The following is an 18,581-nucleotide window of genomic DNA, read 5'->3' as shown; positions in this document are numbered from 1 at the left end:
CAAACAGATGCTGGCACAGAGATAGACCAACAAACTTCTGGGATCCCCCAGAAGGTTTTACTTTTTTCAAAATCAGAAGAAAAAGACTACACTAGAAGAAAACATTTTAATATATACCTAGCTTTATACTGAGTCACAAAACATAATTTTTAAATTTTTTCAAGAATCACAAAATATGATTTTTAATTTTTTTCTTTAACATGGAAGAAAGGTTCATGAAAATCATAATGTGGCTCTGACTGCTGAAGGAAGTAAATATTTGAATTATCTCCTCGGAGTGAGATAGAGAGACCTATCTGTATCAGCAGTGCTAGGTATTCAAAATGAGAAAGAAGAGAGAAAGGCCAGTGGTCGTGTGTCTTCTGAGTTTTCCATTACTGACAATCACTCCACCCTAGGACTGGGAGAAGGGAAGGAAGAGTGGGATTCAATTACACCACTTCTAGGAGAGTCAAAGTACATAGCAACATTCCTTCATTAAGAGTATTGTGTAGCAACCTGCATGTTTCTCTACAACTCTGTGTATGTGGTATATATGCAAGTGTACACAGGGGCATGGAAGCTAGGGGATGACATCAGGTGTCCAACTCTATTGCACTCTGCTTTATTCCTTTGAGATGGTCTCTCACTGGACCTGGAGCTAGGCTGGCAGCCAATAAGCCCCAGTGAAACTTCTGTCTCTGCCTATAGGGGTTACAGGTGCATGTGTGGCCACACCCAGCTTTTTATGAATGTACGGGATCCAAACTCAGGCCCTCATGCTTGTGTAGCAAATGTTCTTATCCTGAGTCATCCCTCCAGCCTTTATATTGATATTTTTTAAACCGCTTTTATAGACTCATAATGCACATATACATGACTGTATAATGGTTAAACTACTCTGTATATAATGCTAATGATATAAAGAAATAAAATCCTGTTTTCATTTTGATAAATAAGCATTTTTTTCTTAGTACACTGAAATGACAATATTGTACTTAAGAATATGTAATGACAGGCACACACGAAACTGAGAGATAGTATTACTTAAAACGTAGGTTTTGTATTAAAAAAGAAAAAATGCAAATATGTTTTATTTCATCTAAAGACAGTTTTTCTTTGTGTTTCTACATTCATTTACTTACTTTGGAGGTAAAGTTTCAATATCTCTTATTTCCCTGGTTGCTGTCATGGTAAATCCATCAATCACATAAAAATGCTCTTTACCAAAAAGAAGCAGGCCCTCACTGGTGTCCAGGCCCTGGACTCGGGCACAGCGGTACATGTGTTGAATCTACAAAGAAAAGTCACAAATATTCTTTAATGAACTTTTTTAAAAGTTCAGATCTTTTTTTTAGGGAACAAAGGGATTTATTGGGCTTCCTAACAGAGCATAGGATGGCAGTAAGGGGGCACTTACAAAGGTGTGGGCACCATTGGGCTTTTTTCCTATTCTGGCTGTGGCTTCCTGACCTGCTGCTGCCAGTCCAAGATGGCAGAGCACAACCCATCTCTCTCAGATCTTTTTTTAAATGAACTTTTAAAAAGTTCAATCTTTCTTTTCTGTTACGGTTTCAGTAAGCCCTGTGCTAAGCATACTGAACTCAGTTCAAGCATGTCTAAAATGAGTTTACGTGAAATCTGTTTGAAGATGCCTTTGGTAATAGCAGTCAACCATTACCCATATCATCAATCCAGCCTGCACCCCACCTAGGGCCCTACCTACTACAATGCCAGGCACATGTGTGCTTGGATTGGTAAGTGAGGAATGAGTTAACTGAGGCTCCTGCTGTCACGGGGGCACAGATATAAGCTTGGCAGGACAGGGGTTTGAGGCATTCATTCAAGGAGATTAAACGACAAGATGACACACTGTGAAAAAGCTCTGCCAGGCTTCTGAGCTCTGGGCAAGTTTCCAGCCTGCTGCTAAATTCCCTGTAGATTTCACCAGGGTTCTCAAATTCTCTGAGCCTCTGCTTTCATGTGTTTGTTCCTAATCTAAATCATGGGCTTGTTGTGAGACTTAAACGAGGCAAGCGGTATCACCACATTAGAACCGCCAGCAGTCTTCTCTTCCACAGAGCTCACTGTCTTATATGACCCTCCCTGGAACTCAATGATGGGACAAGTCCCTCTCCCTGCACCTGACCTCTGCCTCGGGAACAGTCTGTTAGGACACTGTGAAAAGACAAGCTTGGCCGAAGCACTATTTCCTCATAGGAGAACAGGTTATTAAATCTCTCAATGTGAGTATTGTTTTCTTTTCAAAAGTTAAGTAGCTAATTCTTAGCAAAAGTTCTTTCTTGCTTCAACTCACTTCAACACAAGTCAAAGGGAAAAAAATCAGCAAGTAAATCAGGGTCAAACAAATGCCAAATGAACGTCAGTTTGAATACAGTTCCTGTACCATTCTAACAAAGTGATTACAGAGAAGACGTACTCAGGAGAATAAACGTTTGAAAAACGAAAATAAAATACAATGCTGGTGACTAGAGATTGTGGGGACAGGATTAGAAAATGAAAGATGAGGGCTGGAGAGATGGCTCAGTGGTTAAGAACACTGGTTGTTCTTGCAGAAGACCCAGGTTCGAATCCCAGCACCCACATGGCAGCTAACACCTGTTCATAACTCCAGCCCCAGGGGATCCGACAGCCTCTTCTGACCTCCGCGGGCATCGCATGACACAGGTGCACTTACCTACATGCAGGCAATACATGCATACACATTAAAAAAAAGAAAGAAAGAAAAAAAAGAAAAGGAAAGATGTTTATCAAAGGGTACAAAGTATTTTTTTAAATTAAATTCTTTTTTTGGCCTTTTTTTTTTTTTGAGACAAGATTTCCGTGTAGCCCCAGCTGGCCTGGAACTCACTATGTAGACTGCCTGGTCCAGGCTGGCCTTGAATTCATAGAGATCTGCCTGCTTCTGCCTCCTAAGTGCTGGGATCAAAGGTGTGCGCCACCATACCTGGCTGGGTACAAAGTTTTATGTAGAGTAGAGGTAAGTTTTAGTGATGTATTAACTTCCTTGCTATAAAACACTGATGAGAGGATGAGTAAATTAATTAGCTTGACCGAATATGTTTATAGATCAGAGCTATTATCATATTATACCCTTAAGATGTATACAATTATTTGTCAACTGGAAATAAAATTTAAAAGATAAAAATTAAGATAAAAGCATTAATAAGTTTTATCAAATATCTAAGTATGAGTCAATTTTCACTGCTGTTTGAATCACGTCAAAAATAAAAGAGGACACTGATGGTAAGAAAATCTAGGCATACTTAAAATTTTTTTATCTTTTTGAAACATGGCCTCATGTATCCAAGGCTAGTCTCAAACTGCCTAGGTAGCCATAGAAGACCTTCGACTCCTGATCCTATTGCCTCTACCTTCTGAATATTAGGATTATAGGTCTGCACCAGTACAGTTGACCTATGATGTGCTAGGGATCTAGCCCAGGACTTCATGTGTGCTAGGCAAACACTCTACCGACTTAGCTAACAGCACAGACCCCACCCCAGCTAAACTTAAAAAATTTTGTTCTGTGGTGCTGGGGATAAAACCTAGGCTTTGGGGCTAGAGAGTTGGCTCAGTGGTTAAAAACACTGGATGCTCTTGCAGAGAACCGGGTTTGATTCTCAGTACTCAAATGATGGCTGACAACCATCCATAAACCCAGTTCCAGGGGATCCGAAGCCCTCTTCTGACCTTGGTGCAATTACATGCATGCAGACAATACATTCATACACATAAAATAAAAATAATAAAATATTAAAAAAACCCAGGCTTCATAATGTGAGATACACATTTTACCACTGAGCTCTGCTAAGTCACTGAGTAAGTCAACCTGACTTACTTTTAAAATAACTATTGTAATGCAATATGGGGGAAGGGAAGGAGGAAGATAGAGAGGCTGGCATCATAAGGCTATAGCTTGCAAAGGTTTCAAATGCTAAAAACTAGTGAGATAGCATCGGAGAAGACATGGACCACAGGAGTCAGTCTCTCTCTCTCTCTCTCTCTCTCTCTCTCTCTCTCTCTCTCTCTCTGTCAAGCTCCTTTCTGAATAGATGCAGTTTCATAGTTACACGACTTTTTATAATTTCACTCAGAATTATGCAGGGCATATTATCTGAACAGAATTATTTTAATTACACACCAGCTTCTTATTACTATGTCCTGAAGTAGGATTGATCTTAAGGGTTAAATCAAGAGCTAATGTGAATAGGCAAAAATAAAGACAGCATTTTAGAGTGATACTCAATATACAGTAACTTCCCTCTTTTCTTCCTTCCTTTTACCCTTCCTTCTTTCCTTCCTATAGCTATTTACTCTGTCACTGAAAGCTGTGTGATTGGAATCATTGTACTCATATAAGGCAATGGGATATGAAGACACAGTGCTGCTTATAAGCAGCAGTCAGGGGAAGAGACAATACCTTCTCCTTCCTAGGTCTTGAGAACAAATGACTTTGACAAGAGACCCACAGGCAGTATAAAAGCATAGAGGGAGGGCCTTCTAACCAAGACTGAGAGGGCAAGACAGACAGAAAGGCTCCCACCACGTGAGAATTACAGACTTCCAGATAAATAGGCACACAGGAGTTATCAGGCTAGAGGTGATGCAAGCAAAGGGGAAGGGGTATTTTGTCAGAAAAAGCAGTATGAGTAAAGTACAGAGCTAAAAAACACACTGGCTGCAATGAGCTGAATGCAACAAGCATGATGCTGCAGGTGCTCAGGACCTAGGAGGGAGAAGGCATCATGGTTTTTGGTGAGTGAAGAACAGGGCTTAGATACAAGGCTGGAGTTGAAAATCTGTTATATGTATGTGGTAACTAGAGTTATGGAGATGTAAAACAAACCCAGCAAGGCCAACATAACTAAAAGGCTTATCTACAGAGACTTGAAAGAGAATTCTAAGAGCTGTGGTCTAACAATGGGTGTCGCAGAAGAGTGAATTAGGTGCCAATTGTTAACCTAATATCTGATGAAACTTTCTACTGTTTAGTTTCTAGAGATCAGAAAACCCTCAACCATAAGGGAAGTAGAGTGAGGAATCACAAAGTTCTTTTCTACTGTATTACAGAGGCTAAAATCTTTATCTTAGAAACTCTCCCACCCTGTCTTATAGTGTTACTTAAAAACAACCCTCATACATCGAAGCACAGTACCTTTTCTCCTTCCTCTAACAGGCGCAGCAAGGTGGCATTGTCTGTTTTCTCTTCTTCTTCTATGGAGCTGCTCTCAGCAATCTGGTCTTGGAGCTGCTCCTGAGTCTCCTCATCTCCTCCATCAGGTGCAGACCGAGAGCGTTTCAGAGGAGGCTTGACCAGGCCTAAGGTACAGAAACCAACAGGGTCACATGACACTGTAGCGGCCATGTGGGAACAGTTCAGCTTCATGAGTCGACTATAATTTAGGTGGCCCACTGGTCTGGTACCAGTGGCTGGTGGAAGAGCGGGGGGTAGGGGGGATTCTTTTAAGAGGTGGGACCTACTGGGAGCAAATTAGGCTATGGGGAGATGAGCTCTTGAGAGCTGGGATATTTAGATCCCAGCCCCTTCCTGTCTGTCTGTCTGTCTCGTGGCTGACAGAGGTAAGCAGCTCTGCTTTCCCATGTGGGTCCTGTTCCCTTGCCATAGACCCCAAACCAATGGGAACAGCCAACCATGTGCTGAGGCCTCTTAATCCATGCACCCAAATAAACTTTCTAAAAAAATGTTTTTGATTTATTCTTATTTTATGTGAATGAGTGTTATACCTGCATGTATATAAATGAACCCATATTGTGCATTGTCCATGGAGGTCAGAAGATGGTGTCAGATCTCCTAGAACTGGAGTTATGGATGGTTGTTAGCTGCCATGGGGGTGCTGGGATTTGAACCTGAGTCCTCTGCAAGAGCAGTCAGTGCTCTTAATCGTTAAGCCACCTCTCCCCCCACTACCAAATAAACTCTCTATAAGTTGACTGCTCTTAGGGATTTGTCACAGCAGCAAAAAGCTAACTAGTGCATAGTCCCTTTTGTACATTTCCAATGAGAAAATTCTACAAGGTACGGGGGCAGCATTATTCAGTGGTCAGCGGCAAAGGCTTGGGAGTGAAACAGCTTCAAAGTCTGGGGGAATTATTTGTCTTTTGTGAACCTTGGTTTTTCTCCTCTACAAAATTGGAGTAAGAATACTATCTACCTCAGAGAATTGTTGAAGGACTAAATGAAGTAATAAATACAAACTGCATAGGACCATTATTATACAGAGTAAATTCCCAGGAAAGTCAGATGATTGCAATAAACAGAGATCAGCATAACTAGTAGAAAGAATGTGCTGTTTATAGGTGGCACTGAGGAGATACTGTGAATGATCAATCACTGTTGCAAAGATAAAGGTAGCAACTTATAAACACATTTTAACTTACTTGGAGGGCTCATGGAGACTATTTCAAGCCTAATTTCAAGGGAGCAATATGGTTCTTTGTACATGAATGAACTTAGTCCAAACATCAGGTTAGAAGGAACAGGAATAGAACGTTTTTAATAACACAGGCACAAATCATTAATTTGAAGATTAATTAAGGAAATCTTTTACTGTTTATATTTGAATAACTTCATTAAAAATCACAGTAGAAAAAATTAAGTTCAATTGACGGCAGTAACCAGTGAGATCCTAAAATATTAGATGCTCTCAAAATGTACTCTAAAATCACATTTAATGACTTAATGTTCCTTAGTTGTACCATCAAAATTAATGTTATACATTGCTCTCAGAATTTTGGGAAAGTGTAAATGAGCCTATAAGAATCTTACCCATTGGACACTAGTGACCAGAGGCTTGGCTTTGCCTTGAGAAGAGATGAATGAGCATGATAAATAACCAGGAGAGATAAACACCTGCAGAGAACACCCACATGGAGAATAGCATACAGCTGCTCTGTCTTTGGTTAATGACTCAAAACTCCAATTCTATATCTAAAGTAACACCTCATCTATACTAGCAATTACCAATACAAATACCAATATTTGCGATTTTTTTAAGCTCAATTATAAATTAGATAAATAAGGCTAGAAGTTACAAACAAATGACCCAAACCCAAGTTATCTGACTAACTGTGGGTCACAGCTTGGCTTATACCTAGGAACCATGCTTTAAGCCAGCTCCACAGCAGTAATGGTGTAGTGTAAACAGAAGCGGAGGGTTTATCCTCTACTCTATTACAATTACACAATTCTGTGAAAATGTTGAGCTGTTGATGAAATGCTTAGTTAAGTTGGAAGTCATCAGGAGAGAGACAATATGTGTGTTTGAACACTAGGGAAAGTGATAATATTATAAGGTATTTTTCATTGACATGGTCACAACTGATGAGTTTTTTAATCCATTAGATTTCAAGCTTATTTTTATTAACAATTTTAATACTGAATATTAATCTACTCTTTTTTGTTATTTTATGTATCATTTTTATTTTATATGTATGAGTGCAATGCCTGCATGTATGTGAGTGCACCCGTGTCGTGAAATGCTGTGGCTGTGGAGGTCAGAAGAGGGCTTCCGATTCCCCTGGAACTGGAGTTAAGGACTGTTCATAGCCACCGTGTGTGTGCTGGGACTCGAACCCGGGTCCTCTGCAAGAGCAGTCAGTGCTCTTAACCTCTTAGCAATCTCTCCAGCCCCTAATCTACTCTTTTAATTTAGAACTTTTAGTTAAAAGCTCTTAATTTTAGCTAGGTGTGCTGGTACATACCTTTAATCCCAGTAAAGAAAGGCAGATCTTTGTAAGAGGACAGACTGGTTTACATAGCAAATTCCAGGCTAGCCAGAGCTACACAATGATGCTCATTGTCTCAAAATAACAACAAAAAGCTGGGCATGGTGGCACACACCTTCAATCCCAGCACTCAGGAGGCAGAGGCAGGTGGATCTCTGTGAATTCAAGGCTAGCCTGGTCTACATAAGTGAATTCTGGGCCAGCTGGTGCTGAAGGGAGACCCTGTCTCAAAAAGACCAAAAACAAACAAACAAAAAAGCCCAACAACAAAATGAAAACAAGAAACCCCAAGCAAAACAAAACAAACACACAAAAAGTTATTAACTTATACTCCAGGGCTTCATTTTTAGAAAATGCAAACATTTTTGAGTTGATGGTCAATCAGACACATTAAAAAAAGTGAAAAGCAGTAGATTGATTTACATATTCAACATTGATTGGACCCTTATTTTGTCCTAGGCATGTGCCAACAAAATGAGGTGAAAAGAAATACTATTTGACTGAGGCATTAGTACAGTTGGTAAAGTGCTCACCACACAAGTCAGGACCCACGTTTGATCCACAGCACATGCATAAAAAGCTGGATGTAGTGTTGTAAACATATAAAGCACTGAGGAGGGGCTGGAGAGGCTTAAGAGATGGCTCAGCGATTAAGAATTGTGGCTCCTCTTGCAGAGGACCTGGGTTCAGCTCCTCGCACCTACATGGTGGATGACAACCATTTATAACTCCTGAGGTTGACTTCTGGCTTCCAAATGCACACACACACATGTGTACTTGCACCTGCACATATGTGCACATGGGTATGCATGCATACACATGCACCATTAAAAAATATCTCTGGCACCAGGCATGGTGGCACACGCCTTTAATCCCGGCACTCAGGAGGCAGAGGCAGGTGGATCTCTGGGAGTTCGAGGTCAGCCTGGTCTCCATAGCGAATCTAGGCCAGCTGGGGCTACAGGGAGACCCTGTCTCAAAAGGACCAAAAAAAAAAAAAAATCTCTGGCTTTAAGAAAACTTACAAATTCAAAAGAAAAGATATACATGCCGGGCATGGTGGCATGAGCCTTTAATCCCAGGCAGAGGCAGGTGGATCTTGGTGAGATCAAGGCCACTCTGGTTCACATCATGACTTTCAGGCCAGCTGTGACCAGGAAGACCCTGTCAAAAAACAATCAACAACAAAACAAAACAAAATAAAGGAAAAGACATACAGCAGTGGGGAAAAAAAAAAATCAACTTGTATAAGAGAGGTAAGCCGCGTGCCATGTACAGGCAGGAGTCAGAGAGGGCTCAGAGTAATCCTATCCTAGATAGGATTTGCTAAAGCACAGCTCATACACACACTGCAGGAAGGGAGAGAAAGCACACATATGTAACACTATAGAATCAGAAAGCACATGGTTATTTTAATCAAATTCATCATCTACTTAGCTCTGGAAGTTGAGATTTGAGATGACTTCTCACAGCAATGGAAACAAAGGCCATTATTTTTTACTATTGGCTAATGTACCAATGATGCATTTATTAACTGTCTTAATTTTGTAATTATTTCTTAAGCTGCTTAAAAATCAGGTGTCACTGGGTGTTCTGCCAAATACAATAAAAAGTTATTAAGCCAATAAGCATATGACATTGGTATCCATCTATGGGGACGAGAGACAGTCTCTTCAGTTCGCATGCTGGAGCTTTAAGAAAGGTGCAGTGGTAATGCATGTATAGACACTGTTAAGGTTGGCCCTCCTGCTTACAGATGTGCATACTTTGGCAAAAAAATTATTTTATCTTATGTGTATGCATGTATTGCCTGCATGTATGTAAATGCATCCGTGTTATGCAATGCCTGTGAAGGAAAGAAGTCGTCAGATTCCCTGGAACTAGAGTTACAGACAGCTGTTAGTTGCCATGTGGGTGCTGGGATTTGAATCTGGGTCTTCTGCAAGAACAATCTGTGCTCCCAACTCTGAGTCATCTTTCCAGCATACTTTTATATAAAGTCATGTAGAAGGAATGCTCCAAAATGATTTTAAATCTAGATTAAAGAGTGAGGCTCACCTTTGACCTTGGCAATGGTGTCTTCACCGTGCTCTGGTTCTTGCTGGGTGGCTTCACCTTCTGAAGTCTCTACAATGGCATCCTGGACAATGGCTGGGTTGCCAGAGGCCAGGCGCATGTAGTATTCTTTACTGTCATAGCTTATGGCTCTTCTGTACCGAGCGGGTTTCTAAGAAATAACAAGAGAAAATGACTCAGTTTTCAACAACTGAAATGCAAGCTTCTTGAGGATAGGTATGTTGTCAAGAGTTCTCAGTGTTCCTAATTTTTAGGGGCTTTTCACAGACTATATGACTATACAGTAAATATACAGACTTCTGGGTTAAGTTGCTCCATTTAAAAAATCCGCAGTTTGTAAAAAGACAAAATTGAATAACATGAGCAGTTTCAGTCTTTCCCACACAGAAATAGACAATTTCTAACCAAACAATGTTCTGGAACTGCTGACCTCTCCAGGCAGTAGAGAAGAGCATGCCAACTGTGAGTGGCAGCAGGCTGCAACAAGGCCATCCAGTCTGGGGAGACTGAGCCCTGCATCAGCCCAACATAAAGAGAGTAGATCAGGCCTGAAGGATGTTCATTCGCTTGGGACATTCTGCAAGTGTTTACTTCAGATACTTGGAGGAAGAGAATCAGAACTACACTATTCCATCCTGCAGTCCCAGGTTCCCAGGTTGGAAATGGCCAACACCTTCAGCTTCTGCATCCTGACTCAACGCAGAAGACACACTCAACACTAGGTGGTGCTCTCTAGCTAGCCTGCAAGACAAGCCGGTACCTTCTGTTATTGTCTGGTACTGTCTGGTAACATAAAGGGTATATAGCAAACATATATAATTTAATCCTGATGAAGAAATTAATTACCTAAAAATATAATAAATGATCCAAAGTTCTGGCACACAATAGAAGAATATGTCTTTCACAAAATAATCTTTATTCTAAAAATAGGCTCTCCAACTGACCTAAACTTGTTTTCCTTCTTAAAATCATATATGAGGAGAAAGTTATGGCTAAAATGCCCTACAAGGTTTAAAACCATAAAGCAAAAATGTATATGTATGTAGACTGCTAAGATCAGAATTAGACTCAGATTTTGGATTAAATTTTTTTAAAAGATGGAATTTGAATATGCTTTAACTTCCTCTAATATTATTTCTCCTTTCCTATGAATAAAGATATTCAATAAAGAATCCCACTTTTTGCACACTATTCAAACTGATTTCCAATTAAAATAGAAAACAAGCACCCAACTGGGTGGAATATTTAGGCTGAAATACTTAACAAATGATCAAAAAAAGCTACCGAACGGAGGCTACTTTGCCCTTCTTTTAAATCCAGGGGCAGAACCAGGGACTGAGAGAGCTATAGGCAAACTCAGGAGGGCTATGCAGCAATGGGATGGAAAACATTACATGATACTGGGAAAGGTAGAAAATAATATTAAATAATGGGAAGTTCTAGCTGATGGGAAAACTAACAAAAACACTGCAATATTCTTTTAAAGTGAAAGAAAGATAAAAACTTAGAGCATAACAGTTGTTCTGCATGAAGCATAACAATCATATTAACTCGAAGTGGCTAAGCCTTTGTTAGACTGAAGGAAAAACAGGACACCACAAGGGGCAGCAGGCTAGGCAGTAACAGGAGTACCACCTGCCAAATTTATTTTAAAGGATGATGGCATAGTTAGTGATGGGCAAGACTATTAATAGATAGGGAACATTATCTACTTCATTATTGACTTCAGATATAAACTTGAACTTGGATTACAAGAAGTCTTCCCAAAATGTGTTGAGGTACATTTCTCCATCTATCCTGAATGTACCGAATCTTTCTGGAAAATAAAAACAATGAAAAACAAATACCCATTAAGAAATAAATTAAAATTGCACTTCAGAAAGTGATCATACATTTAGTTTTCATTAATGTCTTCTGATTGAAATGAATTTATTTTAAAATTATTTTAAAAGAATAATATTGAATTCTTGCTATTTAAAACAATTATGTGAATAATTGGGAAAAAAAAAAAGCCGAGGATGCCAGGCTGCCCATCACTAACGCCTTGCAGCTGGTTAGTTATGCATGAAGCAGTACACGTGGAATACAGTCATGGACACCCGCCTGTTAGTGAGCAGCGGATAAACCCTAGAAAGTGGAACATGGCCGAGAAAGGGGAGGATATCTCAGCATGAAGAGCCCCAGCTTCTCAACTCCAGAAAACTTACAGAAGAGCAAACTCAAAACCAGTCTTTAAGTTAGTCTAGTCTATCATGCACTTAAAAAAAAAGGCAACAGCAAAAAAACAAAACTGCAAGTAGTTTGCATTCTTTTTGTGGTAATTAGTGTTTTACCTTTTGAGGAATGATATCATCGGGTGTCTCAGGCTGTTTACTTGGAATCTCAGACTGAAAACAGGGTATTAAGTATAGACACATCAGAAAAAAAACAAAACAAAAAAAAAAACAAAACATATAAAGAACACAAAACTAAATTTTTCTTGAGGCCTATAAGAAATACAGAAGATGTACTCAACTCACTCAAAGCCTGACTACTCAGCAGCTTATATAATCATTTAGCATCTGTGGTTATTTCTCAGCAAGCAAAGATCAAAGTTTCAAGTAACATAAAAACATCAAAAGTTTCAATGCTACTGAGTAGCCAGACTTTCAAATATCACACCAAAAACTTCAGTACAGATCACTACCAACATGGATGCCGTAAAGGCAACTATATGCCTCCAAAAGGAAAAATCAAAATCTGGCTAGGAGAACCTCATGTACCATGCTCCTTTGCCTGTATTCCCCAAATCTGTGTTGTAACTCATGTGATTTAAGCTGTTGTCTACAATACCTCCCATCACATAAAACATTGAGTGCTTTTCAGTGAAATAACACCCTGTAACAAAAGCCCAGAATATAGTCCTTTAGTATCTCACAGACACCACCTGGCACTGGCCGAAAGGCAGACTGGATCATCAGCCCCAAACGAAAAGTTCTCGAAGAACTAAGCAATTTCTCCTGAAATGGCTGTGCAGCTTCTGTGTAGACAGAAACTCAGTCAAGGAGAGCTTCTAAGTTGTCTTCCTCTTCATGGTCTGTGTTTGAAGATGACTTCGGGAATTTTCCCTACAGTAAACATGCTTCTACAAATGTTTGCTTCCACAGGGAAAACAGACACTGGACTATTAGGACACTTTCAAATACTTCACATGGTTTCAGTGACTTTTCTACTTTTAAAGAAAATATGCATTTTATACCGAAGAATAATCCAGGATTAATCCATCATACCCAGCACTAAGTAAAAATATTTTAAAGGCAAAATCAGGTCATAAAATTCAACAGTGAAAAAAATCATGAAGTGGGACTAGGGGTGTAGCTCAGTGATACAGCAGGGACTTTGGTTTGATCTTGCTTCAAAGCTTGTGTATTTCAAGGCATTTTGGATTTACCTCAATAAAAAACTTATAAAAATATTGAACTCAGGGCCTAGAGAGATGACTCAGTGGTTAACAGCACTTGCTACTCTTGCAAAAGACCGGCGCTTGGTTCCCAGCATACAACCACTTGTAACTACAGTTTCGGGGGATCTGCCACCCTTTTCTGACTCCTTGGACACCAGACATGCCTGTGGTAACCATATAGGCAAACACTCACATAAGAATAAAAAATACTGAACTCTAATAATAGAGATTTTTTTTTTTTTGTCTTTTTGAGACAGGGTCTCCCTGTAGTCCCAGCTGTCCTGGATTCACTACGGAGACCAGGCTGGCCTTGAACTCACAGAGATCCGCCTACCTCTGCCTCCCGAATGTTGGGATTAAAGACGTGTGCCTCCACGTCCGGCCAAGAAATGTTTTAACATTCAGTTAACACTGAAGTTCATTAAAAGACTGCAGGATAGATGCGATATGAGATAAATAAATACAACAACATGGATTGATTACTACTCTCAAACCCAACTCTGATATTTACCACATGTTCTACTGTGAAGCCCCAGCCAGAAGTGGACAGAGTACTTCATAACACCTGTTCATGGTACAGTACTGGCTTCATATACATTTGTTCATCAACTCACTGAGTTGCTTGTTTTATGAAAAGGTCTACAATTTAATACCACATTTTTGGTATTCCATTCATATTTGCCATTAAATGATTCCCTTTTAAGTCACCATAATTATAATTATGGTCATATAGAAATCTATTCCTCCATATCATGCTGTCAACTGAGTTTCCCAAATGAGTGTTTAGCTTGAGTTCCATATCATATAACAACGGTGTAGAGGCAGATACAAGAGACTCCTTCAGTCAGAAAAGGAATCCCCGAGCAATGCCATATTAATAGGTATACAGCTGTTTTTACCACACTGATCTTTGCAAAAAATAGCAGGTTCATTTGAAATTATTAATCTGTAAAAATAAGGGGCCTATATAATTAAAATCTACTTTAATATTTAAATGCTATAATTTAGGTGGAAAAATACAGTATCTTATTTAAAAATTTAAAAATTACATTTTGCGTGTATGTGTATACCCACACCCCATGTACCTAGAATGGCGCATGTGTGGTCAGAAAACAACTTGCAGGAGTCTGTCCTCTCCTTCTACCATGTGGTTTCAGGGATTAAACTCAGGTGGTCAGGATTGGTGAAAAGTGCCTTTTTCTGCTGAGCCAGGATCTTATTCTCTTGCTTTAGGACGCAGAGCAATGAGTCCAGGTTTAATGTTGTCATTATAACCTAGGCTGACATCCTAGCACTCACTATAACTGATATATCATGTAAAATATGCAATAACAGTACAACTCAACACAAACTGCTTTAATTGTGAAAAGCGCTATACTCCATAAACAGTCCCTGTGCAGACAGGATAGATTATTTTCAAGTGAAAACTCAGAAATTATCCTACTTAATTGATAATTTTTTTTTTTTTTTGTCTTTTGAGACAGGGTCTCCTTGTAGCCCCAGCTGTCCTGGAACTCACTATGTAGACCAGGCTGGCCTTGAACTCACAAAGATCCGCCTGCCTTGATAATTTTTTAATTGAGTTTTCTCAAAGGCATTAATGATTACTACTAGTTATTTTGTTATAATCATTTTAGTTTGTAAGCTTTTAAAGCTTTAAAGTCCATGGCATATGAACCAACAAAATATATTTTACATCCTAGAAATAAACTTCAAAATTATCAAGAAATAAAGTTCAAAACTTAGAGAAATAAGCCATTCTAAAAATATAGTATGCGATACTATCAAGGTTTAAGAAACATCTCTCAGTGTTTCAGAGGTGGAGGCAGGAGGATTTTGAGTTTGAGGGTAGCCTGATCTACATAAAGAGACCCTGTTTTTTTCTTTTTGGGGGGAGGGTAGTCTTTTCAAGACAGGGTTTCCCTATAGCCCCAGCTGGTTGGCCTTGAATTCAGAGATCAGCCTGCCTCTGCCTCCCGAGTGCTGGGATTAAAGGCACTCTCCACCACACCCAGCAAAAAGACCCTGCTTCAAAAACTGAAAGCCAAGCTCGGCTTGGCAGCACATGCATGTAATCCCAGCACATGAAAGGCAGAGTCAGGAAGATCAGGAGGGTCAAAGACATCCTTGCCTACATAGTTAAGTTAGAGGCCAGTCTGGGCCCTATGAGACCCTGTCTCACCCCTATTGCCTCGTTCCCCACGAACAAAATGCCTAGGCCCCCTCAAAGGTTTAATAAAATCTTAATAAACTAAAGAAATAATCACTAATTTAATATCTAATAATCATTAACTAAATTTCTAACACAAAGATTTAAAATAAGAGATTAGCTTTTTATTCACCATTGTATTCTTCAACTTCAGCAACAGAACAAACAATGCAAACACTGCTTAGAAACAGTGGTACTCGGGCTCAGCAGAAGGTGAAAGGTCAGCTCCTTTACCCTTGCTCCAGAGAAGCCCAGTTTGCCTGTCAACAATCTTTAAAAGCAATTTTCAGGTTGGCACACACCTGTTATATTGTAAGAACCTTTTGTTATATTTTATGAGCATCTATTACCAGAGTTTAAGGGATCTGGAACGGAAGAACTGACTGGTCTCTAACTCTGAGAAGCAAGATTTAATACAGCTGAAGACAGAGGTGTACTCACTATGAGGGTAACAAAGCTCAGTCTCAATGGGGCTTACTTCTTATGGGCTCGCTTCAAAACCTTGCCCTAATAAATTACTCAAGTCTTTCCCTAAACTCTGTTAACTTAAGGGCTCAGAAAAATGCTTCTAGCTCTTTTTAGTAGAAAGTAATTTAAATTTATTTTTATGTGTGTATCGCCTGCATGTATGTGAGTGCACCTGTGTCGTGCAGTGCTGTGGAGGTCAGAAGAGGGCTTTGGAATTCCCCTGAACTGGACTTAAGGATGGTTCGTAGCTGCCATGTGGGTGCTGGGAATCAAACCCAGGTCCTCTGCAAGAGCAGTCAGTGCTCTTAACCACTGAGCCATCTCTCCAGCCCCTTAAATTTATTTTTAAAATATATAAAATAATGAATTTCATTATGGTATTTTCAAATATACGTATGATTATACTTTGCTATCATTTGCCTGCACTGACATCCCTCACCCCCATTCATTTTCATTCCTAGTTTCAATTAGTGAAGACATTTCAGAATTAAGAAAATTCTACACCTAGGCACGGTGGTACACACCTTTAATTGCAGCATTCTGCAGGCAGGGGCAGATCATGAGATTGAAGCCAGCCTGTTTTATATAGCAAATTCTAGGCCAGCTGGGGCTACAGGGAAATCCTGTCTCAAAAAAACAACAAAACAAAACAAAACAAAAAAAAAAGAAAAAAGAAAAAAAAATTCTATAGAATGCTGAACAGGAAGCAACAGAAAAAAATCTATAACTTAAAGGAGACAGTATTAGTGATTTACTAAACATTTATTCTATACTAGACACTCAACATTAGAGAGGCAAAACTTATGAAATGATTTCTGTCTGGAATAATTTACCAGCTATGGACAATGGTGCAAAATAGACAAATACCAGAATCCTTTTCTTCTTTCCCTCCCTCCCTCTTCCTTCCATCCCTCCCTCCCTCCTCCCTTCCTCCTTCCCCCTCTTCCTCTCCTACTCCTTCCTCCCTGCCCTCCTTTCCTCCCTTCTCTTTCCTCTCTCCTCTCTTCTCTCTCCCGCCCCGCCATGGTCTTACTACATAGACTATGCAGTCCAGCATGGCTTTGAACCCATGACCTTCTTCTTCTGCTTCTCAAATGATGTGATTACAGTCTTGTGCCATCATGCTGGGACGTAATCGTTTCTTTTTCAAGTTATTTAACTACTAAAGGGCTCGGTATCTACACTCATAGCTCAATCTACTATTTTACAGCTCTAACCTAGAAGACTTCCATAACATTTCTACTTCCTTATGTGTAAAATAGGGATAATAATAACTGGAATTCAGAGACTTCTTGTGAGACATAATGAAACTGCATGTAGCTTTCTCTGTGGGACATCTAACTTACTGTGCTTTTCAGACACAGTCAGGTAGTGCTGATCCACAGGGACTCACTCTGAGAATGATTTCACTGTAGTGAGAACAGCATAAACTGTTATCTGCCTTACATTTTCTTTTTTTCTTTTTTTTAATTTATTATTTTTATTTTATGTGTATGCATGTAATTGCCTGCATGTAGGTAAGTGCACCAGTGTTGTTGCAATGCCTGCACAGGACAGAAGAGACTGTTGGATCCCCTGGAACTGGAGTTATGGACAGTTGTTAGCTGCCATGTGGATGCTGGGATTTGAACCAGGGTCTTCTGCAAGAACAGTGTTCTTATTCGCTGAGCCATCTCTCCAGCCCCTACATTTTCTAATATATAACCCATCTGTCAAAAACTAACTCCACAGGCTACCTTCTCACTGGGTGCTTTTAAAGTTCTGATAGACTGTGGGCTCCTTTGCTCCGGTAACATGCTTGGTTACAGAGGCTTAGGTGTGAGCCATGAACAGGTTGCTTTGTTTCTATCTGATATTGAAGTTTATATATACTTGTATAAAATAACAAGACTGTTCAAAGAAGGAGAAGATACAAATAAGGTAAAAAAGCATTATAGTTATTGGAAAAACAACTCACAGGTTGATGCCTTCTTTAAAGTAAAACAATGAGTTGGTCATGTTTGGGAGAGCATACTTAGTTTACAGCTTAGTAAATTTTTTTGGTATTTTATTTATTATTTTATGTGTATGCATGTGTTGCCTGCATGTAGGTAAGTGCACCCGTGTTGTGCAATGCCTGCAGAGGACAGAAGAAGCTGTCGGATGCCCTGGGACTGGAGTTACAGACAGTTGTTAGCTGCCATATGGGTGCTGGGATTTGAATCCGGGTCTTCTGTAAGAACAATCAATGTTCTTAACCAATGAGCCACTTCTCCAGCCCCACAGCTTAATATTTTTTAAAATTAATTTTGTTATCTGACAGCTTCTCTCTCTCTCTCTCTCTCTCTCTCTCTCTGATTATTCTTTCCCCTGATCCACTTTTCTCTTCCTCCCATCGATCTCAAGCCCCCTTCATTGCTTCCAGCCCCTTTCCCAGATCTGTGACTTTTGGCTGTCTTGTGACTCAGTTTAGCCACGGCAGCTTAGTATTTCTGAAGAATTTCAAACTAAATGACTGTTTATCCAAGAAACATTTTATGAAGCTGATTCAAGCTTAAATTCTTATGGAATTATTGGAGGAAAATATTAAGAATTAAAGAGCACATCATTGCTTTCTTCTTATAAAAGTAGTTGCATGGGGACTGGAGAAATGGCTTG

At 39.6% G+C, this 18,581-nt stretch overlaps 1 protein-coding gene across 7 annotated transcripts in view; it reads right to left on the bottom strand.

Moving 5' to 3' along the window:
- The window catches only part of Wdfy3 (WD repeat and FYVE domain containing 3), a 269,996-nt gene that overhangs the window by 41,826 nt on the left and 209,589 nt on the right, over window positions 1-18,581 (bottom strand). For 6 of the 7 annotated variants that reach the window (XM_017802846.2, XM_029555330.1, XM_029555331.1 and 3 more), the window contains 4 exons: window positions 12,159-12,212; window positions 9,808-9,976; window positions 5,159-5,322; window positions 1,125-1,273 (listed from right to left, as the gene is read on the bottom strand). In XM_017802846.2, coding sequence (XP_017658335.1) covers window positions 1,125-1,273; window positions 5,159-5,322; window positions 9,808-9,976; window positions 12,159-12,212 — 536 coding nt within the window. The remainder of the gene's footprint in view (window positions 1-1,124; window positions 1,274-5,158; window positions 5,323-9,807; window positions 9,977-12,158; window positions 12,213-18,581) is intronic. The other variant, XM_017802849.2, reaches the window with a different exon arrangement.

This window comes from Nannospalax galili, unplaced genomic scaffold, assembly GCF_000622305.1.
Source record: "Nannospalax galili isolate Female #2095 unplaced genomic scaffold, S.galili_v1.0 scaffold405, whole genome shotgun sequence".
Taxonomy (NCBI): Eukaryota; Metazoa; Chordata; class Mammalia; order Rodentia; family Spalacidae; genus Nannospalax; species Nannospalax galili.
The sequence above is the reverse complement of the archived record's forward strand: the minus strand, read 5'-3'. Positions and strand labels throughout refer to the sequence as shown.